The sequence below is a fragment of the Pipistrellus hanaki genome, assembly GCF_964339955.1.
Source record: "Pipistrellus hanaki genome assembly, chromosome: 14".
In the NCBI taxonomy this organism is placed as follows: Eukaryota; Metazoa; Chordata; class Mammalia; order Chiroptera; family Vespertilionidae; genus Pipistrellus; species Pipistrellus hanaki.
The window spans coordinates 4,185,818-4,213,116 of NC_140516.1; the positions used below are offsets into that span (position 1 = coordinate 4,185,818).

At 42.3% G+C, this 27,299-nt stretch overlaps 1 protein-coding gene across 3 annotated transcripts in view; it reads right to left on the minus strand.

Annotated features, from left to right (window-relative positions):
* The window catches only part of ERCC6 (ERCC excision repair 6, chromatin remodeling factor), an 82,608-nt gene that overhangs the window by 10,258 nt on the left and 45,051 nt on the right, over positions 1–27,299 (minus strand). For all 3 annotated transcript variants that reach the window (XM_084904717.1, XM_084904719.1, XM_084904718.1), the window contains exons 9-19: positions 15,510–15,680; positions 14,851–15,027; positions 11,325–11,441; positions 9,636–9,731; positions 6,062–6,277; positions 5,492–5,602; positions 5,013–5,132; positions 4,308–4,402; positions 2,832–2,977; positions 2,046–2,747; positions 130–334 (exon numbers count right to left, since the gene is read on the minus strand). In XM_084904717.1, the coding sequence (XP_084760843.1) occupies positions 130–334; positions 2,046–2,747; positions 2,832–2,977; positions 4,308–4,402; positions 5,013–5,132; positions 5,492–5,602; positions 6,062–6,277; positions 9,636–9,731; positions 11,325–11,441; positions 14,851–15,027; positions 15,510–15,680 (2,156 nt within the window). The remainder of the gene's footprint in view (positions 1–129; positions 335–2,045; positions 2,748–2,831; positions 2,978–4,307; positions 4,403–5,012; positions 5,133–5,491; positions 5,603–6,061; positions 6,278–9,635; positions 9,732–11,324; positions 11,442–14,850; positions 15,028–15,509; positions 15,681–27,299) is intronic.

Sequence of the window (27,299 nt, forward strand, 5' to 3'; positions counted from 1 at the left end):
CCCGGCCTCCCCCAGCCCGGCCTTCTCCCAGCCCGGCCTCTCCCAGCCCGGCCTCTCCCAGCCCGGCCTCCCCCAGCCCGGCCTCCCCCAGCCCGGCCTCCCCCAGGACGGCAGGGCAGCCCTTTTCACCTTGTTCCCCCTGGGGCCCCGGAGACGCCCCGGCGGCCGGTCCAGGTGGGCACACCAGACGCCACGCCCAGACAGCGCTGCCGGGAGAGCCTCAGTGCCTTCAGCGCATCCTGGGCCACTCGGTTGGCCTCCGCCTCCACCAGCACATAGTCAGGGCTGGCTCCATCCATGATGGCGTCGTGCTTCATGACACTGTGCACGCCAACTAGCAAGAACACGGAAACAGGAAACGTGTTAGTTCGGGTGGGAAACAAGCGCCGTTTTCCTTCCGCAGCCTAGCATGTTGCAGGTAGAGGAAAACAATGAGTATTTTTGCTCACTGAGACCCAGACACTTACAGGCTGTGCCATTACCTTCACCCATGGTGTGAGCGAGGGCCTATCACTGTCCCTGTTTACAATGATGGAAGCATGATGCTGCGATCATAACCCCAACATCACCTCTTCCCACCTAGCTGAGAATTTTAAAGCCTTCTATGGGATGGTATAGAAATTATATCTCAATAAGCTATCTTTCTGAATCATTCAAAAGAAAACAATTTTTTATTGAAGGGAAAAATATAAACCAGAATTATAGAATTTCTAAAATATAATAACCATGAAAATATTACACATTAGACTGATTTAATGTAGTTATTAGTGAAAAATTCATAGCCCTAAATATTTATTATCAATAAAAATAAATGAATACAAAAATTATATTTTCAAGTCAAGTGGTTTTATAAAAAGCAAAAAAAATTCACCAAAACACAATAAAAACAAAAACATAGTGAAGAAAGTAATGAAGATAAAAGCAAAAATTTTGAAGTAGAGAACAATCATGGATCTAATTAATAAATCAAAATCTTGATTTACTAAAAAAAAACACAAAAAAAAAATAGACAAACCACTAGCTTAACTTGATCAAGAAAAAAGGAAGGTGTGTGGGGGACATAGAAAATTAGAAATGACAAGGGGGAAATTATCTTGAAAAAGAAGTAAATTAAAAATGAAACATTTCAAGAGTATTTTCTATGTCTCTATGCAAATGAACTTGAAAACTAGACAAAACAGGTAATTTGCTAGGAAAACAGATCAATAACAAGTTACAGGAAAGCATCAGGCCCCTACGGTTTCTCTCTGAAATGCCGTTAAGTCCTTGAACAAAGGACCATCCCAGCGACCTGTTCAGTTCAGGCCTAAACAGGACCACACCCCTCTGACAACTAAGCTGGCAGGACGGCCTGTCCCCAGGGTCCTGACACATTGCTGAGACTCCTTCCTAATTGTTCTCCCCTGACATTAGCCATCAGCTTTCCTGCTTCTAGATACCTGCCTCTGGCCATTACACACACCCCAACCTTGCTGCAATCTCCTGTGGTTGGAAAATCAGATAAATATAACATGTAGGGAAATTTCCTATTAATGTTCAGACCGGACAAATCATTTAACGTATTGCACCCCTCCCGCAAGTGCTTATGTCAAGTACTACCATTCTCCAAAGTTTCAAATCCTAGGTCTTCAAAAGGGAGAGGTGAATATAGTTTTCAAAAATGTCAATACATTTCAAATCTTAATTTCAGAAAAAAAAGTTACTTCCAGCAGACAGCACTGTCAGCAGAGCCTGCTCGTGCTCTGTCCCAGCACACCTATGGCAAACTCAGCACAGGATGGCCTGACTTCTTTTGTTTGTTTATTTCGTTAATCCTCACCCATTGGTTTTTAGATAGCATGAAAGGGAGGAGAGAGGAGGAGTGCGCAAGAAGCATTGATGTGAGAGAGACACATCTATTGGTTGCCCCCTGCACATGCCCCAACCAGGGCCGGGGATTGAACCTGTAACCCAGGTACATGCCCTTGACCAGGAATGGCACTTGGGACCCTATGGTGCACGGGCTGACACTAACCACCAAGCCAACACCGGCCAGAATGGATTACCTGATTTTTTGAAAAGCTTTTCTAGAACATAGTCATCGTGGTTCTGCTGTGTGCTCTCATGCTCATTTTCACTGTCCTGCTTCCGGTACTTTCTTTTCTTCACAAGGTGTGGAATTCGAGTTCCTTCGAACTTGGCGTCTCTGCGGCACTTGGAGCTCTTAGGCTTTTGCTTTGGCCTCAGAAGTGTCTCCTGGGCCCCTTCTTCTGCCACACTGTGTTTTGTTTTCGACTTGTGCTTACAGAAGGTATTGCCCATTTGTCCATTCTCACAAAGAGGTTCAGTTTGGACCTGGCAGCTTTCTCTTTTATCATCAAGACCCTGCTTTTCACCGATCCTTTCTCCACCAGATGTCCTGCCCATGTCACTGGTTCTTGGAGAACGTGCACACTGCCCCTCTGCGCTCGGCACTGGTGAGTCCTCCAGTCTACACACCGCGTCTGTCTCCTCAGCAAGGCTGTCACCGCGAGCTCCAGTGCCAGGCATCGGAGGGGCCTCTCGCAAAGGGTCCCCTTGATTAGAAGGGACTGCATTTACAGCAGCTCCTCCAGCTGTGGAGTTCTCTGCTAACGCTGTGTCACCGCCGGCCGGTGCATCAGGATCGGGGAACTTATTGCATATTGGAATGTTATGGTCTGTTCCAGAGGCCAGCTGAAGTTTTCTTTTTAAGTGGCATTTGGGTGTTTGAACATCTGAGCCAGTTCCTGTAAAAGGAAAAACACACTCGTGTTACATTTTGTAATTCTTATATCAGTTATTCCTTCAAGTTAAACGATCTTCTGCAATACCTGCAAAAATAGCACTTGTTTCAGTGCCCTGGGAAGCATCAGGACTGGTCAGAGTGAACAGCTCATAAAGGTCATTGGACTTGAAGAACCGCCGCTGCTTCGGATCCTTTAGCACTCTATTCGTCAAGAACTGCTTGAAGATTTGTCTAAAGATAAAAAGCAAACTGGTATGAAACAATATTCAGCTCTACCTCAAATGCTAATAATAAAACTATGTTAAGAGAGAGATGATAACTGCGGTATCCAGGTGTTAAAATGCCTAAAACTTCTAGCCTTGGACATTAACATTCAAAAAGTACACAAAACATCAGTGTCTCCCATGTTCTATAGAATATAGTTAGAAATAATGCCTTATTATTATTATTACCCCATAGGTTTCTGCAAATTCCAAGATTCATCACACTTCAAGAAACACCTTTTCCACACAATCAAGTGGCGCACAGCCTGTCTACGCTGCAAAAGCCAGCCTTGGACTCCTGGACTAGGGCCCCTTCCCGTGACGGGCTCAGCAAGCCCCGCCTGGGCTCTGCAAAGTTTTCACATGGAGCCACCTCACCAGCTTCCACCTACTGAGCCACACCCATGCTAAAGGACCATGCCACTGTCACTCTGGCTCAGATCCCTCCACAAAGCAGCCCTGCCCCCTCAGTGGCTTATTCTTCAGGCGAAGGCGTGTATTTCTAAGCGAGAGCTCTCCCTCTCAGGACTCAACTGGTCTCCAGCCCTCTCAGAGCCAGGCCCCTGAAGAACATGCCCGGTTCCACATGGGATGTGGCTCAATAGTCTTTAGCAGGGGAGGGCAAAACTGGCAGAATCTCCATCCCACTGTGTAAGTGCTCCTTGCTCAAATCCCTCTTCTTCACAGAGAGAAACGGAGGAGGAAACAGGTGTCCTGGTCAACCTTCCTCTATGGGCATCTGAGCCAAAGTGAACAGAACACCCACTCTATTCACACCCACACCGATCACACCCACATGCTATGTGTTAGCATTTCAATTCTGTCACGCCTTAAAATTTTTCTGAAAAAAAGATGGCACACTATAGTAGGCAGGAAAATTTCTTTCAAATAACAATAGTATAAAGTTTAAACAGAAGCAGTCCTTGAAGTTTAGTAAAGTAGAACAATGACCATGTTCAAAGACACCTTTTAAACAACTCACAATAAGCCATTTAAAAAAACTAAAAGTAAGGCTTATTTTAGTAAAAAAAAAAAAAAAAAATATATATATATATATATATATATATATATATATATATATATACACACACACACACACACACACACACAAATACATACATACATATATATATATATATATATATATATATATATATATATATATACACAAAACAAAAAATTCAAAAACCACATTATCCCTCATTATAGCAACCGTTGCTTTATAAAAGACGCCTGCCTGCCCCGCGGTGGGTCCTGTCCTGCACACACATGCAGGAAGGTGGGCCAGCTGCACTGACCGGTGGTAGATCTTCTCCTCGATGGTGCCCGCGGTGAGGAGCCGGTACACCGTCACCTGCTTCCTCTGGCCGATCCTCCACGCGCGCTCCCGGGCCTGCGGCAGAGAGCACGGGTCAGCAGGGCCTCCCAACGACAAGCACTGGCTCAGGGAGGTGGCTGTGCTGCCCTCTGCTCCCAGTCAGAGTGCTGGCTAATGAGTGCACACACCTCAGGCCCGTTAGGAAGACAAACTGGCAGGTGACAGAGGGACCGCCATCTCTGCCTGAAAAACGAGTCTGTGGCATTCCCTTTCTCAGACCTGGCAATGGAGGCTGAACAACAGAAGCGCGTCCTCCTCAGGCAGAAGCCCAGCAGCAACTCGGAGCGCAGGGCCCTGCAGACACCCAGGTGGGGCCCATAACTGACTGCCGCCCGCACAAAAACCCGAGATAACTTCACTCCAAAGCTTAACCACTGACAGCCCACTGCTGAAGCTGACCATAACATAACCAGTCGGTAAACACATACCGTGTATGTTGTATGTACTATATACTGAAATCTCAGAATAAAGTAAGCTGGAGAAAAAAAAAATCTTAAAGAAGACAAAGGATATTTACTGTACTTATTTTTAAAAAGCCTCAGATAAGTGGACTCATGCAGTTCAAACCCGGGTTGTTCAAAAGCCAAGTATGTCACAACACACTCCTTTTTAAAAACGAACAGACCTGCGTGTCTGTGCTTGGGTTCCAGTCGGGGTCGTAGATGATGACTCTGTTGGCTCCCGTCAGGTTGACTCCGAGGCCACCCACCCGAGTGGTCAGAAGAAACACAAATATGGACGTGTCCTAGAGTGAGACACACAACACTGAGTGCACGCACTGAGGACCAGAGAGACCCTTCACCTCTGCCGCCCGTACTCCACCCACGGGAAATGGTCCTGATATAAGGCCTGGGCTATGGACTAGAGACCTGGGCAGTCAAAGATGCCATCTCACAACTCCCACTCTTACTAGCAATATTAGTTGACATGTAAAAGTTGGGTTTTCAAGAAAAAATACACACACATCAATAATCCAGAAATGCACAGACTTAAAAACAAAAATTCCCCTCCCCCTTCTGCCCAACCCAGACCCAGCCGCTCAGGCGGTGGCATGCCTGCTCCTGCACCCAGCAGCAGCTTCGGCATCACTGCATCACCAGTCACCTCGTTGTATCTTGTGATCAGTGGCTGTCTTGAAGCTATGGTCGTGGTACCATCCATTTTGAGATAGGAATACTTCTGGGCTCTAAGAAAGACTTCAAGTATGTCCAACATCTGTTTGGGAGAGAGGATGGGGGATAAGAGTTTAAAAACTAAATGCACACTTCTGTGTAAACAGTCACACATTTCCAACAGTCACATTAAAAGGGTTTCTTGCTTTGAGGGACATAAATTGCTATGAGTATTTTTGGGATTTCCCTGTTAATTTTTGTAAGTTTTGTTAATAGCATTTACTTGAGTTCAGCCCCAAACTCGCTCAGACCCAGAATCACATGATAACTAAGCTTTTTTAAAAAGCCAACTTCTGGGCACCAAATTTAGAGAGAGGGAGAGAGAGGGAGAAAGAGAGAGGGAGGGATATCTAAGCTCCCAAAGAGATTAATAGGCTGCCAACTCAGTATCAGCAGGTAGAGCTGCTGAGGGGATCATTACTTTAGAATAGATTATATTCTGTATTTTAATTATAAGCCGTAAGGAACCAACTTGTCTCCTGCATGAGCTTTGTCTGCTCACCTGCCTTGACTGGGAAAACAGAAGTACTCGCTGGCCCTGCTTGTGCCATATCTTCAACAAGGACTCAACAACGATCATTTTCCCAGAACGTTTCCAGTATCCAAACTGATCTTCCTCTGGTTCATTATCGGAAATGCCTCTGAGAGTCTTGGGGCCTCCAGAAAAGAGATCAGGGTGGTTGCAGATTTTCCTCAGGGCTATCAGTCCAGAGAAAACCTAGGGCATAAAAGAACATGTGCACTCTAGAGGACTTGATGTAAACTCAGTCGCTCAGGAAGGAGGGGAGGAGGCTGTTCGATACGGAGAAGGAATTCTTTACTCGCTTCTTAGCTTCCTCCCTAACCACAGCATATGAGGAGCTAGAAGAAATCAACCTTCACTCACCTTCTTTTCCTGATGGGGCAAGTTCTCCAGAAACAAAAAAATTCTACTGGGCCAAACATGTCTGTAGGGGTCATATTCAATTACTGATTATCTATTTCCCTCACTAGAAGAAAAGGTGTGCAGCTCACAGCATCAGAAAAACTTGATCTATAAAACTGACTCATCTTTTATGAACAAATAAAAAACGTCAGGAGAAACCAAGATGGCAGCACAGTAAACACCTGAACTTGCTGCCTCGCACAACCATTTCAAAACTACAACTAAAAGACAAAATGGACATCATCCAGAACCACAGGAAGGCTGGGTAAGTGGAAATTATACAACTAGAAGGAAAGAGAAAAGCACACTGAGACTCAGAGGAGCTGAGGAAGTAAAGTGCAGAGATACGGAGGTGCGTGCAGAAAGGGCCGGCAACTGAGTACACGGCTGTCTTTTTCAATCCGCAGGGAGACACAGCTCCCGACTGCTCTGAACTCCAGTTCCAGGTGAGACACTGGGGAGCCAGACTCATACGTGGAGAAACTGGACTGTCGCAGTGGGCAGAACTTGAAGGCGGCTTTCTCTCAGAGGTGCTTGCAGTGATTACCGTGAGACACTAAGACCCAGGGCCTCTTAGGAAAGGGCTGATGGGAAGCCATTGTTGTTTGCTCCTGAGACTCCGCCCCACCTCAGTTGTGCACAGAGGCTTTTGCATATGAATGGCCTGGTCTTTTGAAATCTAAACTTACCTAATAAACTGCAGCTAAGTCAGAGAGACCCAGAACATCCAAAAGAAGGCCCAAGGCCCCACAGCAGCTTGCATTATTTTACAGCTGGGCCTCATCTGAGCACCTCCAAAACCCAAACAAAGAAGAGGAATCTGCAGATATCTCCATAGCTTCTGCTGGGTGGCCTCAGGCGGAGGCTAAATTAGCACCTCCTTGGAGATCCAAGAGCCAGTGTACCCAGGGGTCAGAGTAGGACCATCAAGATTAAAACTCCTCAAATCCATAAGGGATACACTCAAGAGGAATTCTCAGTGAGTACCAAAGCCCCACTGAAGCAAGTCTTGCCTCATAAGGGTGTCTCCAGCACAGAAGTTCTCCCATCGTAGACACAGCTGATCTTCACAGCCAGTTGGCCTGGAGGTCAATTCCCACCAGTGATACCAACAACAATAAGGCTTAACTACAAGAAGACTGTGCACACAGTCCACGAAGGGGTGTATCAAGAGTGTCCATCTCAGCCAGGACCGGTTTGGCTCAGTGGATAGAGCGTCGGCCTGCGGACTGAAAGGTCCCAGGTTCAATTCCGATCAAGGGCATGTACCTTGGTTGCAGGCACATCCCCGGTGGCAGGTGTGCAAGAGTTAGAGACTTTTCTAACTCTCTGTCCCTCTCAATTCCTCTCTGTGTAAAATCAATAAAATATATTAAAAAAAAAAAAAAAAGTGTCCATCTCAGATAACTCGGGAGGCTGAGCCACTGGGCCCTATAGGACACCTAGCACACAAAGCCACTATATCAATACATAAAGCCACTATATCAACACAGGGAAGCAGCCAAAATATGGAGAAAAAGAAACAGGTCACAAATTAAATGGAGGAAAGCAAATGATTGGATATAGAGTTCAAAACCATGGTTATAAGGTTTTTCAAGAATTTTCTAGAAAAGGCCAATAAATTTAGTGAGACCCTTGAGGATATGAAAAGGACCAACTAGAAATTAAGCATACACTGACTGAAATAAAATATAATATACAGAGATCCAACAGCAGACTAGAGGATCACGAGAACCAAGTCAAAGATTTGAAATATAAAGAAGCAAAAAAACATCCAACAGGAAAAACAAAAAGACAAAAAAATCCAAAAATATGAAGATAGTGTAAGGAGCCTCTGGGACAATTTCAAGCGTACCAATATCTGAATTATGGGGGTGTCAGAAGAAGAGATAGAGCAAAATACTGAAAACCTATTAATATTTGAAGAAATAATGACCAAAAACTTCCCCCACCTGGTGAAAGAAATAGACTTACAAGTCCAGGAAGCACAAAGAATCCCAAACAAAAGGAATCCAAAGAGGACCACACCAAGACACATCATAATTAAAATGCCAAGGGCAAAAGACAGTGAATCTTGAAAGCAGCAAGAGAAAAACTGTTAGTTACTTACAAGGAAGTACCCATACGACTGTCAGCTGATTTCTCAACAGAAACTATGTGGGCCAGAAGGGAGTGGCAAGGAATATTTAAAGTGATGAACAGTGGCAAGAAATATTAAAGTGAAGAACCTACAACCAAAATTACCCAGCAAAGCTATCATTCAGAATTGAAGGTTAGATAAAGAGCTTCACAGACAAGAAAAAGCTAAAGGAGTTCATCACCACCAAACCAGGATTACATGAAAATGCTGGGGTATTCTTTAAGAAGAGGAAGAAGAAGAAAAAGGTAAAGGTAAAAACTATGAACAACAAAAAGACATCAAATACCAACAAGTGAATCTAAAAATCAAGTGAATAAAAAATCTGAAGAACTGAATGGACTGGTGAATATAATAGAATCAGGGACATAGAAAGGGATTGGACTGACAATTCTCAGAGGGAAGGAGGTCTGAGGGGTGTAGGAAGAGTTTAGACAAAAATCTTACACCTATGGATGAAGACAGTGGCAGGGGTTAAGGTATGGGGTGGGGTGGGGAATCAGGTGGAGGGGAGCTAAGGGGATGAAAAAAGAGGAACACCTGTAATAATCTGAACAATAAAGATTTATTATATTAAAAATAAAAGAGTATAGCAGTGATGCCCTGGCAGTCATGGCTCAGTGGTTAGCGTGAGCCATGCACTAAGGGGCCATGGGTTCAATTCCTGGTAAAGGGCATATCCCTGGGTTGCAGGTTTGCTCCCCACGCCTGGGTCAGTATGTGTGCAGGGGCCAGTTATGTGTCTCTGTCACATCAATGTTTCTCTCCTTCTCTCTCTCCCTCCCTCCCTCCCTCCCTCCTCCTCTCTCTCTCCCCTTTCCTTCTACTCTCTCTGAAAAAACAATGGAAAAAATATCCTCAGGTAAGGATTAAATAAATAAAAATTAAAAAAGAGAGAGCGAGAGACAGTGAACCCCTGACTGGTGCTGGTATCCAATCTGTATCCGCTTCCAAGCTGTATCCAAGCTGGTATCCGCTTCCCTTCCTGTCTCTAGCTTCTCTCACTTTACTGACCTGCATCTCTCCATTGAGAATTCTGTAAACTTCTTTGGAATCAATGAAATTTTGGTAGACTTTATGCTGCTCATCTGTAAGACGGCAAAATAAGACCTATGGGGGAGAAAATTAAAAAAATAAATAAAAAACACTATAATTTCAAAAAACATTTTAACAGAATAAAATAATTAAAATATCAATGAAATTTCCTAATCCAACAGCACAATGTATGCGATTTTAACAATGTATCTCTTGTTTAAAAAAACAAAATGAAGCCATATCTCAGAACTGAAGAATGAGTACAGTTCCCGCCTCTCATCAACCCCTATTTCTGTCACCTGTCCACCTCCTGGTCCCCACCCCACTGTCCTGAGACTCCCTGACGACTGGCTTCCTGCTCACAGGAGAGCTCAGGACCAGGTGCTCAGAGCTTGCTCCATCCTAGCCACCACATGCTGGGCGGCTCACCTCCCATAATGCCCCCTTGCCTCAGGCCAGGCCCACACCTCTGCTCCCAAGGACTCTGCAGGGACTGGCTGACTCCTCCCCATCCTCCATTTTCTTTCCTCTTCAATGTTTGCAAATACCACTTGAGTAATCCTTCAAAAACAGAACCTGAGTGTTTATAATTCTTCATTTCTTAAATTCATATTTCATTCCTTTAAAAATGGCAACAGAAAAGACTCTCATCTCAATCGCAAATTAATTGCACAAATTATTCATCAGGTGCCTAGAGTCTGCAAATCTGTTTTAGGTGTCATGTAGAACCCGATGATGGGAGAGACAAAATCCCGCCCTCGGAGTCCAGCCTAGGAGAGGCTCCAGTGGAGCCTGGTGAGGCCCCCAAGTGGAACCTCTGTGTGCGCACTTGCGGAGGGGTGGGGAAACCTTCAGGCAGAGGGGCCTCAGGTGCAAATGGGAGGAAAAGTGGGGCATTTTTTAAAAATTGGAAGCAATTTGCCTTGGCTCCTGCATGGAATACAGGAGGCATTCTAGGATTCCACAGTAAAAATAGTGTTGCAAATACATTAAATCGGTATTCTTGGTGAGGAGAGGGATATCGGAGGTATCCAGCAACACTCCCCAGTCTTCTCAAAGAGTACTGGGGAGTGCCGATGGGCAGGCCATTGGACGACCCCACTGATTTCTGAGGATGTGAAGCAGAGAAGAGAATGAATCACCACAGCCACTGGTTGATGGGGAATCGGAGGCAGGCAGAGGGCTGTGGCCTGAGTGGCCGGCAGGGGTGGGAGCCTGTGGGGAGTGCTAAGACCACAACTAAATCTGGAGAGAAGTTGTGCTGGGAAGCGAAGAGACGGCCTTGATGAAAGTAGCCTTGATGACCAATCTCCCAGATCCTTTAGAGTTTCAATTCTCAAAATCTACAAGGCCTTTATTTTTAGATGCTGAACAGAAGGTGTGGTCATCTATTGAGATAATAGGACACTAGGGTGAAATTTAAAAGGATGATCCCTCAAAAGCCCGTCAGAAGATGTCACTGCCCATCAGGGGATCTTCCTGTGAATTTCCTCTCAAGTCTTCCCCAAGCCCAGTGACCCTATCACACACCTGTATATACAGATGTAGATCAGCCTGCCCACAGCCCCTCAACCACTCCTATCACCCTCACCAATTCTGCATCTGAAACAAGTACAGAGAGGTACACCATGCTTTAGGAATACTTTGATAACTCCTGGATTTACAGACCTGTTCATTTTTATCCGGTAAAGAAAGACTCATCTTGACATCTGACTTCATTCTCCGCAGAAGGTATGGGTTTATGGTATCTCGTAAGACACATGCACACTTATAAGCAGTTTTAACCTTTAATAAGACAAAAGGAGACACAATTACTGTATGTTTAAGGAATGCATTTGTTCCTAACTCTCAATTGATTCCAATGCTTAAAAAAAGAATTTTCAAAAGAATGACCAATGATTATACAAAATTACGTAGTTGGAAATGGTTTGGAAAAATTAGTGTAAGTCCAATATGTTCCAGGACGTGGAAGCTTTCATAATATCAGTAAAAAACACACCTTATTAACCAAAGTAAAAGCAAAAGAACAGCTGGTCATTTTCTATACTTTGCCTTAATTATTACTGTATAGTTAAACCCCAAAATAGAGATTTATTTGGTTCCCAAACAACCTCTAGGGAAAAAACTGCTTGCAAACAAATCTCTATTTGCAATCTCATATTCTCCAAAAGCTACAAGAGGATGGCTACTCTGCAAGCTGAAGATCAAAAGGCAACCGGAGGGAAGCTGCAGCAGTGGAGGCAGCCAGATAATCAGCAGAGATTACTGCCCTTTGGAGACTTCAGAAAGTGAGTTCCAGACAAGCCCTATGATCCCAGAAATGAAAGGTCGCTCAGGTCTGCCACGGAGCATATGGCTCTGTAATGGAGCAGCCACATGAGATGGTATTAACTACGTAGAAAAACAAAGGCCCACAGCACAGAAACCACTCTGCATTTCATTTAAAGGCAAACAAAGAATTCAATAAATTATTGATATTTAAAAAATCTACATAGGCTTAACAACCTACTGAATCATTATTTAATGGAAAGAGAAAAATTCTAACTAAAGCTTAATTTTAAGGAAGTTAGCTGCAAAATGAGCGGTTGATCATAATACAGAAAAATTCATGTTACAAACTTAACATGGTAAAAATGAAAACATTTAAAAGATCCTATGAACACCTCAAGTATGTATACATGTATGTGCATGTATGTGTGTTTCTCTTCTGTGATATTTTTGCCAAAAAATTCAAAACCTGAATCCAATCACAAAGAATGAAAGGCAAACCCAAAATGAGTCACATTCTATAAAAAAAACAAGCTTATGGTCTTCAAAAATGCCAAGGTAATCAAAAGGCATATGAAGTTAGAGGAACTGTCCAAAATTAAAGGAGACTAAAGAGACACAGATAATATAAGAATTGACAAAATGTAAATGACATACACGTTACATAACAAAATTCTATCAACATTATATTTCCTCCTGATTCTCATGTTTATGCTGTGGTTCTGTTAAGAAAATGTCCTTGTTCTTAAAAAATACGCACTGAAGGATTTAGAGGAAAGAGTACCACCTGCAACTTGCTCTCAGATGATTCAGAACCAAACAAATCTGTGTGCAGATAAAGGTGGTGAGGAGGGAGGAAAGAGAAGATCGAGCAAATATGGCAAAACGTTAGCTAAACACGAACAGCTAGTGAATCTGGTGAAGAGCATGTAGTTCTTTCTAAGTTCTGTCGAACTTGAAATTATTTCTGGCCTAAAAAGCCTGTCAGATGATGTCACTGCCCGTCAGGGGATCTTGCTCAATGGTGAACACCTACCCATGAACCAGGAAGTCACGGTTCGATTTTAGGTCATGGCACATGCCTGGATTGCAGGCTCAATCCCCAGTAGGGGGGCGAGCAGGAGGCAGCCGATCAATGATTCCCTCTCATCATTGATGGTCCTATCTCTCTCCCTATCTCCCTTCCTCTCTCTCTAAAATGAATGAAGACATGCTTTTTTAAAGATATTATTTTTAAATTTAAAAAAACACCTATAAATAAAGAACAACAGGGATTCAGTGGAGGAAGAGAGCCCTTACAATAGTTAATTAAAAATCATTCATTCTCAAGATGTAAAAGGTATTGAAATTATTGTTGACAATCCTCTGATAGTAAAGGTCTAAAATTCTATTTTTAATCAAGTATCTCAAACATGTGAATGTCTCTTTTGGTGAAAGGCTTTTTGTCAAGGCTCAGCCTTGACCTGAGGTGCAGGCCTCCCCTTGAGGGCTGTGCAGAAGCCCTGCCTCTCACCCAGAATGGAGCCTGCTCTCAGGTCAGCTGTCCATGCCTGTGACAACCCCATTCTCCCAGGCGCCAAGGCCTAAAACCTCAGGGCTCCGCAGCAAGCTCACCACCACCTATCCCATTTCCTTTATCTTGGCAGCCTCCACAGCTCATTTGTTCTGCCTAAAAAATTGCCTCCACGGGCCCTGCTCTCCACCTTCTTTCTCAGCACCACCACCCAGGTCCAGGTCCAAGTCCAGGTCTAAGTCCTCATCATCCTCATCCCCAGGAGTCCTGCAGGGTCCTCAATGCAGCCTAAGTACCTGACCTGCAGCCTGAGAACCCACCTGCAGCCTGAGTACCTGACCTGCAGGCTGAGAACCTGACCTGCAACCTGAGAACCCACCTGCAGCCTGAGAACCTGACCTGCAGCCTGAGAACCCATCTGCAGCCTGAGAACCTGATGCAGGCTGAGAACCCACCTGCAGCCTGAGAACCCACCTGCAGCCTGAGAACCTGACCTGCAGGCTGAGAACCCACCTGCAGCCTGAGAACCCACCTGCAGCCTGAGAACCTGACCTGCAGGCTGAGTACCTGACCTACAGGCTGAGAACCTGATCTGCAGGCTGAGAACCCACCTGCAGCCTGAGAACCTGGGAGAACAGCCCTCTCCCGTCTCCGCTCAGACAGCCTCAGTGGCTCTTCCTTGCCTGAGCGCCTCTGCCTCCCTTTCAAGGCTCCCCTTTCCAGAGCTTTCCTGGTGCTTTCCTGGTGCTTCCCCACAAACACCTCCAGTCCAGTCAAGTTTGTCTCTACACTGCCCATGGCCACCTAAGGTGGCTGTTGCCTTGTTCTCGGGCCTGTTTTCCCGAAATCAGGATAAGAATACCTGTCTCATTAAGTCTTCCCTGATCAGTTTTCTCTGGTTTTCCCTCCCAAGACTTTATACTTTATAAGATGTACTACCCAATGTGCACTAAATTATATGCTGTCCGGAACTGATTCACTCTTGTTTCATAATTTGACTGCTCTCAAAATTTTTTTTAAAAATATATTTTATTGATTTTTTTACAGAGAGGAAGAGAGAGGGATAGAGAGTTAGAAACATCGATGAGAGAGAATCATCGATCAGTTGCCTCTTGCACACCCTCTACGGGGGATGTGCCTGCAACCAAGGTATATGCCCTTGACTGGAATCGAACCCGTGACCTTTCAGTCCGCAGGCCAACGTTCTGTCCATTGAGCCAAACTGGTTTCGGCATGCTCTCAAATATTTTATGTGATTTTTAAAAAATCATCTGGAAAAATATGAGCTATTAAGCAAATATAATTTTGTGATTTTTATTAGATACTAATTTATAGGCTTGGCCATTTCCCTCATTTCTAAATAGATTCACTACGAAGTATAATATTGAAATATAGAAATATTAGCAGTGTTACCTGTACTGGGGAGGCATTTGAGTATCCCCCCATGGTGATGGGGACTGAGAACTGCTCCATAAACACAGGTAACGTGCCCAGCTTCCCTGGGAAGACAAAGTCAAAGAGCGACCACAGCTCACGGAGGTTATTCTGCATTGGTGAGCCAGACAAGATGATGCGATGAGGAGTGCGGAACTATTTTGGGGAAGAAAATATTTTCTTATTAAATTCAGCTCTTAACAGATGATCACCGACCTTACCCCAAAACACTCCCACTCTATTTTGTTATTTAACACATTTAGTATCATTTTGGTCTTTCCAGAACACAGGAGAGATTTTATAAAATTTTAATTCTTCAATTACATAAGAGAAGAATTATTTCTTATTGTTCTAGCTGAATACTATGGATTTGAGTTAGATTTGGATACATTCTAACATCTGATCTATATAAAGATATTAAGTTGTATGAGCAATTAGAATTTAAAAAAAAAAACAAGACTAAGAGCAAGAATGAAGAGTTGTCTGTATTAAAGCTAAATTAAAGCATAAGGAATTTCAAATTCCTTATGCAAAGACACAAGGAAAGATTTAGTAAATGAGTTACTAAAATCAGGGAGTTTATTCTCTAGTAAATATTATTACCACCTAGAAATCCCCCTTGTTCCAAGAGATCATACCTGTTTGCAAGCAAGGGTGATGGCAGCATTTGGATTTCGAATTTTGTGTCCCTCATCCAAGATCACATAGTGCCAGTCATGCCTACTAAGATCATCTTGCCTCAGTCGGATGTAGGAGTAAGAAGTGATCAAAATTCCGTGACAATGAGCAATATCTCGAATTAGTTTCTCCTAAAATGATAATTAAATGGAAAAGCAAGTTTTAAATAAAAAGTTAAATTAAATAAGCAGGACTCTTAAAATGACAATCTTCCAATCACTGTGCAATCTAAAGAACTTTATGAATATGTATACAAACACAATGCAGACAATTGTAGTTATACATTAGCAGCAATGGCAGGTTACTGCAGGTTTCATTCATCTGTAAGTAGCAAGTACTAACATAGTCATTATTGGGGGAAAGGGCTCAAAAGAAGACTAAATAAATTATAACATAAAAATACTCAATTGTTATTTTTCCAAAACTTTTGTGTCAATCCTTGTTAAACTTAAAACAACAAGGTAGATAGAAAGTGATTTATTTTAATAAAAAAGCTAGAAAATGAGAGAAAAGCCAACAAGACAAGATAAACAAATCCAGGAGTTCTAACAACTATAGCATGAATTCCAGGAGAATAGAGTCGAAAGAATATAAAAGTAATCATTTTTTTTTTTTTTAAGGTAGAAAAAAACCTGAGGAGAGACTTGGGTCTAGAGAGCAAAACATCCAAGAGTGTCAGGTGGAAGGAAACACTGAAAAATGCCACAGACCTAGGCAAATACCTATTAGATGTCTGAACTCCAAAAATAAAGAAAAATAAGAGAAACTACTATAGTTTTTAGTTAGAACAAAAAACGATTTCCTTCTGAGGAAGGACTAACTGTGTTGAATATATTTTAGGAAACATTAAAATTTTCAGAAAACAGCTGGTCAGTATGGGTCAGTGGTTGAGCACTGAACTATGAACCAGGAGATCACGTTTCGATTCCAGGTCGGGGCACATGCCTGGGTTGAGGGCTCAAACCCCAGTGTGGAGGAGGCAGCTGATCAATGATTCTCTCTCATCATTGATGTTTTTATCTCTCTCACCCACTCCCTTCATCTCTGAAATCAATACAAATATATTTTAAAAGTTTCTTCAGAAAACAACTGGAAAATCTTTCCATAATTCTAGGGGAAAGCAGTGACCCGGGAACTCTGCACTGATCCGAAGAAGCAGTCATGCTTGAGAGATGCCACCTCAGACAGGCAGGGGCAGAGCATAAGCAGCAGGAGGCGGGCTGGTACAGTGGGCAGCAGTGGGCCAGCGCAGGGCTGCAGTCTCCCAGAGAGCACAGCGAGCCCATAGACGGTGGGCCAGAAAGCTCATCACAGACGGCGTGCTCAAAGCGTCTCTGAGAGACAGAGGCCCCATTCCTAACCCCACTTCACAGATAAGGAAATGAGCTCAGAATCAGTAAATAACATATCAGGTCACACAGCTGAGAAGTGGTGGAGTCAGGATTTGAATATAAGAAGGCAGCCAATTCTAAAGCTTATTAACTAATGTTATGCAACACTGCCTCTAACTTTACCATAAAAGAAAAAGAATTTTAAGGGAAAATTACATGTAATATACATTCCAGTTCTTAAAATAAATTATTAAAACAATACTTAAGTAAATATTAAAACACTGTTAAATACTAATAAAAACTGTTGAAAATTTAAAATATAAAAGGGATATATTAAGTGTTACTATAATTCCAGTTTAGTTTAAAAAAACCTAGAGAGAGAATAAGGGAAAATAAAAGAGTACTAAAAATCCTACCCTGTCCAAAGGTAGAATGGGGCTTAGGTGATTGATACAGTTTAATTTCTTAACCACAAGAGAAAAATACATTGAAATACATTTATAAACCATTTATGCCCACTTTCTGACTCATATTTGCTACTCTGGCACGACTATGAAAAAAAAGAAATAAGATTATAGAACTAGCAAACCATTGTAGGGGAAACAAGACAAAACATGCCAAGGGTCTCCATATGACAGCGGGTAACAAGCAGCTAGACTTATCACTGGGTAAGTACGAAAAACATATGGGAATTATCAAAGAACTAGAGGTCCAGTGCATAAAATTTATGCATGGGGGAGGGGGTTGGGGGGTCCCTCAGCCCAGCCTGTACCCTCTCCAATCCGGGACATCCCTCGCATAATCCGGGACCACTGGCTCCTAATTGCTCACCTGCCTGCCTGCCTGGTCGCCCCTTACTGCCCCCCTGCCAGCCTGGTCACACCCAACTTGCCCCTCCCTGCCAACCTGATCACCCCTTACTGCCACCTCCCTGACAGCCTGGTCGCCCCCAACTGCCCCCACCCCCCGGCAGGCCTGGTCACCCCATGCACCCGCTGTTTGGTCATTCCATCGCCCCTCACTAACCCCCCTGCCGGTCTGGTCGCCCACTCAGCCTGTTTGGTCGTCTATTCGGTTGCGATGGTCGCTTAGGCTTTTATATATATAGATACCAAGGAAATGCTAACAAAAAATAGGGCATTATAAGAAATATAAATATCAGATAAAAAGAACTGAACAGAAAAAAAAAAAGGATATTTTATATTTTAAAGGAAACAACATCAAGAAAGAAGAGCCATGAAACTTTACCTACCAAAAAAACACAAGACAGGAAAGCAAAGCCCTGAGTGCTACACTGACAAAGTGGCATAGCCACAGCCTTCAGAGGACCTGACCACTGCCTCTCAGGGTGTGAAGAGAAAAAACATTCAACAAAACAAAAATTTAAAATTAAGATACAAGGGATCTGAGTGTATTGGGGCTCTCAGCAGTGCTCAGACCACAGGAGGAACAGCCTCTTCACACCTCAGAAAGGCTGGGCCCAAACCCTGCAGTCATGCAATCTGCTGAAACAGGAAAACGAGAGGATGGCTAACACAAAAACTAGTGAATCTTAAAGAAAAAGCCTGACAGAAATGATAAAGCAAAAAATTAAACAATTCTTTGAAAAGACAAAACAAAACAGACAAACCTCTAAAAAGTCAACCCAAGAACACACAGACGCGATACACAGCATGAGAATTGGCAAAGCAGTGTCACCGCAGATGCAAAGAACACCAGATGCTAGAGGACACCAGATGCTAGAGAACACAGATGCTAGAGAACACCAGATGCTAGAGGACACTAGTTGCTAGAGGACACCAGATGCTAGTCAATAGTGTGTGCAATCTAATGCCAAAAGATCACATCTGACAGGAGACGACTGTTGACAAAATAAGCCACTAAAATGGGCTTGAGAAAAATGAAACAAACCAATCAGTATACAACACCCAATGGTTTTATGAGTGAAGTAGGAATCCATCCTGTTAAACTGTCCCAAAATACAAAAGATATAATAAATTCCAAATCTATACATTTAATATAAAGCTAGCGAGAAACCAAGATGGCGGCATAGGTAAACACCTAACTTCAGCCTTGCACAACAATTTCAAAAAAATACAACTAAAATACAAAATGGACATTAACCAGAACTACAGGAAAGTTGACTGACTGGAAATTCTACAACTAGAAGGAAAGAGAAAACCAGAAGGAAAATCAGAGGAGCTGTAAAAGCCTAAGGTACAGAGACACTGTGCGCGCGGAGAGATGACAGAGCTGGAGAGGAGGGGCAGCTGAGTGCCTGGCTGATGTTCCCTAGCGGGAAGAAGATAAAAGCTCTGGACTGTGATGAACCCCAGACCGACAGCACTGAACCCCAGATCTAGACCAGACCCTGGAGACCCAGGCTCATACAAAGGGAATCTGGGCTGTAAGGCGGAAACTCAGGGGAGCAGCGAAAGGCAGTCCAGGAGGCATGCACGTTGCGCGCAGAGGATGAACTGTTGACTGTGCCACTGGATTGCCATAGCAGGAAGGAGACAAAAGCTCTGGACTGCTCTGAACCCCACTTCCAACCCCAGTTCCAGGCTCATTAGAGGAGAGATTAGACTGTCTGGTAGCGGGCGAAACTTGAGGGCACCTTTCTCTCAGAGGTGCTTGCAACAAGTATCGAAGGACACTGAGGAACACAGACTCAGGAACCTCATAGGGCGGGGCTGACAGGAAGCCAAGGCTGTAGGCTCCACCCTGAAACTCTGCCCCATCCAAGCTGAGCACAGAGGCTTTTGCAATTTCCCAAGTCTAGTCGAATAAGGCTGTCTCCTAGCATAGACACAGCTGATCCTCACAGCCAATTGGCCTGGAGGTCAGTTCCTCCCAGTGATACCAACAACAATCAAGACCTAATTACAACAAGGTTGTACACACAGTCCACAAAGGGATGCACCAAGAGTGTCCACTTCAGGTAATCGGGAGGCTGACCCACTGAACCATATAGGACACCTTAGCACACAAAAGCCACCCTACCAACTCAGGGAAGCAGCGAAAATCCAAAACAAGGAAACAGATCACAAACGAAAAAAATGGAGGATATAGAGTTCAAAACCACGGTTTTAAGGTTTTTCAAGAATTTCCTAGAAAAGGCTGATAAAATAAATGAGACCTATGAGGATAGGAAAAGGGATCAACTAGAAATAAAGAATACATTGTCTGAAATAAAAAATATTATACAGAGTCCTAAAAACAGGATGGAAGGTTGTAAGAATCAAGTCAAAGATTTGGAACACAAAGAGCCAGAGGACACTCCTCCGCAGAAGCAAGAAGACAAGAAAATCCAGAAAGTTGAAGATAGTGTAAGAAACCTCTGGGACAACTTCAAGCAAACCAACATCAGAATTATGGGGGTCCCAGAAGATGACAGCGAGCAAGATACCAAAAACATATTGGAAGAAATAGTGACAGAAAATTTCACCCACCTGGTAAAAGAATTAGACAAGTCCAGGAAGCGCACAGAACCCCAAACAAAAGGAATCCAAAGAGGACCACACCAAGACACATCATAATTAAAATTCCAAGAGCAAAAGACAAAGACAGAATATTAAAAGCAGCAAGAGAAAAGCAGGTAGTTACCTATAAAGGAGCACCCATACGATTGTCAGCTGATTTCTCAACAGAAACCATGCAGGCCAGACAGGAATGGCAAGAAATATTCAAGGTGATGAATAGCAAGAACCTATAGTCAAAAATACTCTACCCAGCAAAGCTATCACTCAGAATCGAAGGACAGATAAAGAGCTTCACTAATAAAATAAAAAAAAAGCTAAAGGAGTTCATCATTGCCAAACCAGAATTATATGAATTGCTGAAGGGAGTTCTTTAGGAAGAAAAAGAAGATCAAGATAAAAATTATGAACAACAAATATGTAACTATCAACAAGTGAATCTAAAAACCAAGGGAATTAAAAAATCTGATGAACAATATTAACTGGTGAATATAATAGAATCAGAGGTATGGAAGGGGAGTGAACTGACGATTCTCGGGGAAAAGGGGCGTGGGGGGAGCGGGAAGAGACTGAACATAAACTGTGCACCTATGGATGAGGACAATGTGGGGTGGGGAAAGGGCAGAGGGTGGGGTGGGAATCTGGTGGAGGGGAGCAAGGGCAGGGGAAAAAATGAGGAACATTTGTAATAATATGAACAATAAAGATTTATTTAAAAAATAATAATATAAAGCTAGCAAAATTCTATTTTCAAAACTGACATACACATTAGAGATTCATTACTTTATAAATAAAATTTAGCAACATAAGAATAGACAAATATCAGGAAACCTAATTCAATAATTCATGTAAACACAATCATATAAATTTTTACAACTTTAACATCTTAAAAATTGATATTATATTAATAAACTAGGCTTAGAATATTTTTAATTAGAGTATAAAAGGATATAACAAGTGCAAAAAATTTATGAAATAAAAATAAAGAGGAAAACAAACAAACAAACAAACAAACAAACAAACAAAAAAACCTTCCAGCAAAGGGCCAGACGGCTTCACAGGGGAATTTTATCAAGCATTCAAAGAACTAAAACCTATCCTCCTCAGACTATTCCAAAAAATTCAAGAGGAAGGCACACTTCAAAGCTTTTTCAATGAAGCCAGCATTACCCTAATCCCAAAACCAGATAACGACAATACAAAGAAAGAGAATTACAGGCCAGTATCTCTGATGAACACAGATGCTAAAAATCCTCAACAAAATTCTAGCATATCAATCCAGCATTACATTAGAAAGATCATACACCATGACCAAGTGGGATTTATTCCAGGGATGCAAGGCTGGTACAATATCTGCAAATCAATAAACGTGATACATCACATAAACAAACTGAGAGAGAAAAATCACATAATCTATCAATTGATGGAGAAAAAGCATTTGAGAAAATCCAAAACCCTTTCCTGATTAAAAAAAAAAAAAACCCTCTCAAAGTGGGAATAGATGAATTATACCTCAATATAATAAAACTAGAGGGCCAGTGCACGGAATCGTGCACCAGCGGGGTCCCTCAGCCTGACCTGTGCCCTCTCGCATTCAAGGACTCCTCTGTGGATGTTGGACTGCCAGTTTTGGCCCCATCCTCACAGCCAGGCCAAGGACCCCACTGGTACACAAATCCATGCACCAGGCCTCCAGTATGCATATAAGATCTTTGTTTAATCTCCTTCCACCCTCCCCTTTGCCCCCTTCCCTCTGAGATTCATCAGTCTGTTTCCATGCTGTGTGGTGAGCATCTGCCCACTGGTGGCCAGTGTGCATCACAACTACAATCAATCTTTTAGGCAGATTAGATATAGATATAAATATAGATATAGATATAGATATAGATATAGATATAGATATTAGATATAGATATTAGATATAGATATATAGATATATAGATATAGATATAGATATAGAGATCCTTATAAGACAAATCTACCACCAACATCATAATTAATGGGCAAAACCTAAAACCATTCCCCCTAAGAACAGGAACAAAACAGGGATGCTCACTCTCACCACTCCTGTTCAACATAGTAATGGAAGTGCTAGCCACAGTGATCAGACAAGAAGAAGAAATAAAAGACATCCAAATTGGAAAAGAACTAAAACTGTCATTATTCACAGATGATATGATATTGTACATAGAAAATCCTAAACACTCCATAAAAAAACTACTAGATTTAATAAATTAATTTGGCAATGTAGCATGACACAAAATTAACACCCAGAAATATATGGCTTTTTTATACACCAATAATGAACTCACAGAAAGAGAAACAAACAAACAAAAAGTCCCACTTATCATTGCACCAAAAAAAATAAAGATACCTAGGAATAAGCTTAACTAAGGAGGTAAAAGACTAGTACTCAGAAAACTATAGGACATTGAAAAAAGAAATAGAGGCAGACAAGCAAATGGAAGAATATCCCATGTTCATGGATTGGTAGAAACAACATCATTAAAATGCCCATACTACCCAAAGCAATCTAGATTTAATGCAATCCCAATTAAAATACCAATGGCATATTCACAGACCTCCAAAAAATCATATGGAATAAAAAAATAAAAAAAAAGACCCCGAATAGCTGCAGCAATACCAAGAAAGAAGAACAAAGTTGGAGAGATCACAATACCAGATGTCAAGCTGTATTACAAAGCCACTGTTCTCAAAACTGCCTGGCACTGGCACAAGAACAGACATATAGACCAATGAAATAGAACAGAGAACCCAGAAATCAATCTAAGACATTATGCTCAATTATTATTTGACAAAGGAGGCAAGAATATACAATGGAGTAAAGACAGTCTCTTCAATAAATGCTATTGGGCCCTAATTGGTCTGGCTCAGTGGATAGAGCGTCGGCCTGAGGACTCAAGGGTCCCAGGTTCGATTCCAGTCAAGGGCATGTACCTTGGTTGCAGGCACATCCCCAGTAGGGAGTGTGCAGGAGGCAGCTGATCAATGTTTCTCTCTCACCGATGTTTCTGACTCTCTATCCCTCTCCCTTCCTCTCTGTAAAAAATCAATAAAACATATTTTTTTAAAATAAATGGTGTTGGGAAAATTGGATACGTGCAAAAAAATGAAACTAGACTACCAACTTACACCATACACAGAAATAAATTCAAAATGGATAAAGTACTTAAACATAAGACAGGAAACCATAAAAATCTTAGAAGAATCGATAAGCAGCAAAATAGCAGACATTTATCAATACAGCATCTAAGACAATGGGAACTAAGGATAAACAAATGGGACTACATCCCAAAATAAACAAATGGGACTACATCCAAATAAAAAGCCTCTGCACAGCAAAAGAAACCACCAATAAAACAACAAGAAAGCCCACTTCATGGGAGAACATATTTGCCAATGTTATATCTGATCAGGGCCTAATCTACAAAATGTATAGGAAACTCATACATCTTAACAAAAGAAAGATAAGCAATCCAATCAAAAAATGGGCAAAGGACTTAGACAGACACTTTCGAAAGTGGATATACAGAAGGCCAACACACATGAAAAGATGCTCAAAGTCACTAATCATCTGAGAGATGCAAATAAAAACGACAATGAGATACCATCTCACACCTGTGAGAATGACTATGACAAGTGCTGGCAAGGATGGGGAGAAAAGGGAGCCCTCGTGCACTGCTGGTGGGAACGCAGCCTGGTTCAGCCGCTGTGGAGAACAGAATGGAGTTTCCTCAAAAAACTAAAAATGGAGCTGCCTTATGACCCAGTAATCCCACTTCTAGGAATATAGCCTAAGAAATCAGAAACACGAATCAGGAAGGATATATGTACCCCTATGATCAAAGTAAAACAACAATAGCTAAGATTTGGAAACAGCCTAAGTACCCATCAGCAGATGAGTGGATTAAAAAACTCTGATACACCTACACAATGAAATACTATACTGCTGTATCCATTGGCAACAGCATGGATGGAACTGGAGGGCATTATGCTAAGTGAAATAAGCCAGTCAGAGGAAGATAAATATCACATGATCTCACTCATTTGTGGAATATGATGAACACCATAAACTGATGAACAAAAATAGATCCAGAGACATAGGAGCATCAAACAGACCGTCCAACTTCAGAGGGAAGGGGGGGGGGTGCAATAAGAGATAAACCAAAGGACTTGTACACATGCATATAAGCATAACCAATGATCACAGGCACCCAATGATCACAGGCACTAGGGGGGTGAAGGCATGTGCCCAGGAGTGGAAGTGGGCAGGGAAAGGTCAATGGGGGGGAAAAGGAGACATATGTAATACTATATGTAATACTTTAAACAATAAAGAATTTAAAAAAGAATGAAGAGGAGGAAATTGTCTTCTCATCTGTCACAATAAACTTAATATTTCCGAGCCAATAACACTGCTTTAGAGAATAACTATAACACCTGTGCCTATTAAAGGTTTGGCAGGTGAGAGCAATAACATTATGACTGGTATTTTGCCATCTTCCTATTCACAATTTTCAGTGCCTGCACAATACTACATTAAAGGCTACCCTGACTCAACCATTTCCTGACTTCCTACTTACGATGAATGCAGCAGTAAACACCTCCGGGCTCACACTCCTTCATCGACTACACCACTACTCTGCGGGCACCGCCACCAGCAGCTGTCCAAAGACACAGCGCTCCCCCTCGAGCACCACAGCCCGCCTCCAGGACTTCTGGAAGCAGTGATGGTTTCAACATGAGCAAACGAAGACCTGGACTGTTCCAGGCGCATTTCACTCCAGGCACAATGCTGTGTGCGCACACAGAGAGAAAGGAGATGAAGACAACCACAACTGCTTAGGGCCTGAAATATCCCAGAAGTTAAGTCACTGATATCATTTCCACTGGGTCATGGCCCAGCCCTGCAAACGTGGACCCTGCGATCCCGACGCTCTGGACAGCACTTCACCAAGTTACACAAATGAGATTCCAACCTCTCAAATATGTACCCCTGGTACCATATTTAGTATCCTTTTTATGTTTAAAGATTAAAGTTTATCTTTTAAATTCTGTAATGTTAGCTATAACTGTATAATGAGTAAGGATTAAGAAGGCGCTTTTAAAAAAATTAGTAAAATTTTTAAATGCCCCCACTGAAAAGATAACCTCCACACACAATGGCTACTGGTAAAAAAGCATCCAAGGCCATCTGCTTTCACCTGATTCAATCACAGAATTCTGTAACTGCTAAGACTGGAGTTTCAATAATGGTGAATTGTTGAATATTACGGATGGCTCTATCCAAATACTTAAGACAAATTATCTCGGGCGGTTTCAAATTAAAAGCTTGTAAAATATGTAACCTCACTCCTAGTTTTTGCAATTAATAGGGTACGTCTGCAATTAGCCTGACTTACTGAACGCAGTGCTGCTGTCATTAAAAGATGTCTGTGCGAGAGCTGCTGTTATTACGGAGGCTCAGGAGACCAATCGCTCCTAGAGGGCAAACAGTGGACTGGTAGGAAACAAGAGCCATAAATCACACTGTCAGGCGCCGAGAGCGGAGGGGAGCACCGGCACATGAAGGCCATTCACAGCAAGCACAGCATGGCAGCTTCCCAGGCAGGATTTACTGCACCTGTAATTAATTAAAATTTCCTTCAAGCTAAATCTTTAATAAACAAGGATTTGTGCTGACAATGAAGAAAAAATGGCTCCAGCAACATAATTTTACAATACACCTCACAGAACAAGCATAGCATCTATCATTCCTTGTATCAGGTGAGCATACCATCGGAAGTTAATAGGAATTACATCACTTTGCGTAGTAATTTGTGTACTTGGAATGGGTCTGAAATATTTAGGAGGCACCGCGTGGCCCTTTTCTTTGTTACGGTTTCATGCTCTTTCAGCTTTTAAAAAGCCAAGTCTTTTTACTCTGTTTCAGAAATCAGGACTTTTAAGAGCACACGATAACAGTTTTATCAGATGCCCATGTTTTCTGTGGTTTTTCCTTTCATCACACGTTGTAGTTCTCAAAAAGAATTTTATCACTCTACTTCACTGTTTCCATTTGGGGCCAAATGTCTGGGCACGAGGAAAGGTCTATCCGTGAATGACCATGAACATTTTTGATGCGTTTCGATGGAATCATCAGATTCCAGAATGTATTTTCTTCCTCAACAACTAAGATAGAGACCTACAATATTTTGATTCTAGTAGTAAAAATTCCCCAAGTAAATGTAAGCTTTGCACATGCCATTTCACAGGAATCACACTGGGTTCATAGAGGCTAAGTGACTTCCCCAAGATCACTAAGTGATCAAATGACAGATCCAAGATTCAAACCCTGGTCTGGTAATTGGCAGGATCTACACCTTTAAGCCATTGTATTTCTCACTCTTTTTAAATATATATATATATATATATATTTCAGAGAGGAAGAGAGAGGGAAAGAGAGATAGAAACATCAACGATGAGAGAAAATCATTGATTGGCTGCCTCCCACACACCCACCACTGGGAATCAAGCCTGCAACCCAGGCACGTGCCCTTGACCAGAATCGAACCTGGGACCCTTCAGTCCACAGGCTGACGCTCCATCCACTGAGCCAAACCAGCTAGGGCTATTTCTTTCTTAAGCCTCTAAATGCCATGAATTGATCAAAATAAAATAAAATCCTTTGAATTATCTAAAATGTTCCACAGAATTACTATATCCTACATAGAAGCATAAAATGAGACATGTGACAACTGTTTCAGAATATAAGCAAGAAACTTCTCGTTATACATCTTTAAACAAACTGAAAGAAAACTCCTTAATAATAAGTGTTTCAACAGTGTTAAAGATAACCGCCACCTACTGTGAGTTATGGCAGCAGTATCACAAAACTACCTTTTTAAATTCTTTTCATATATTTTCTTTCCCCAATAAA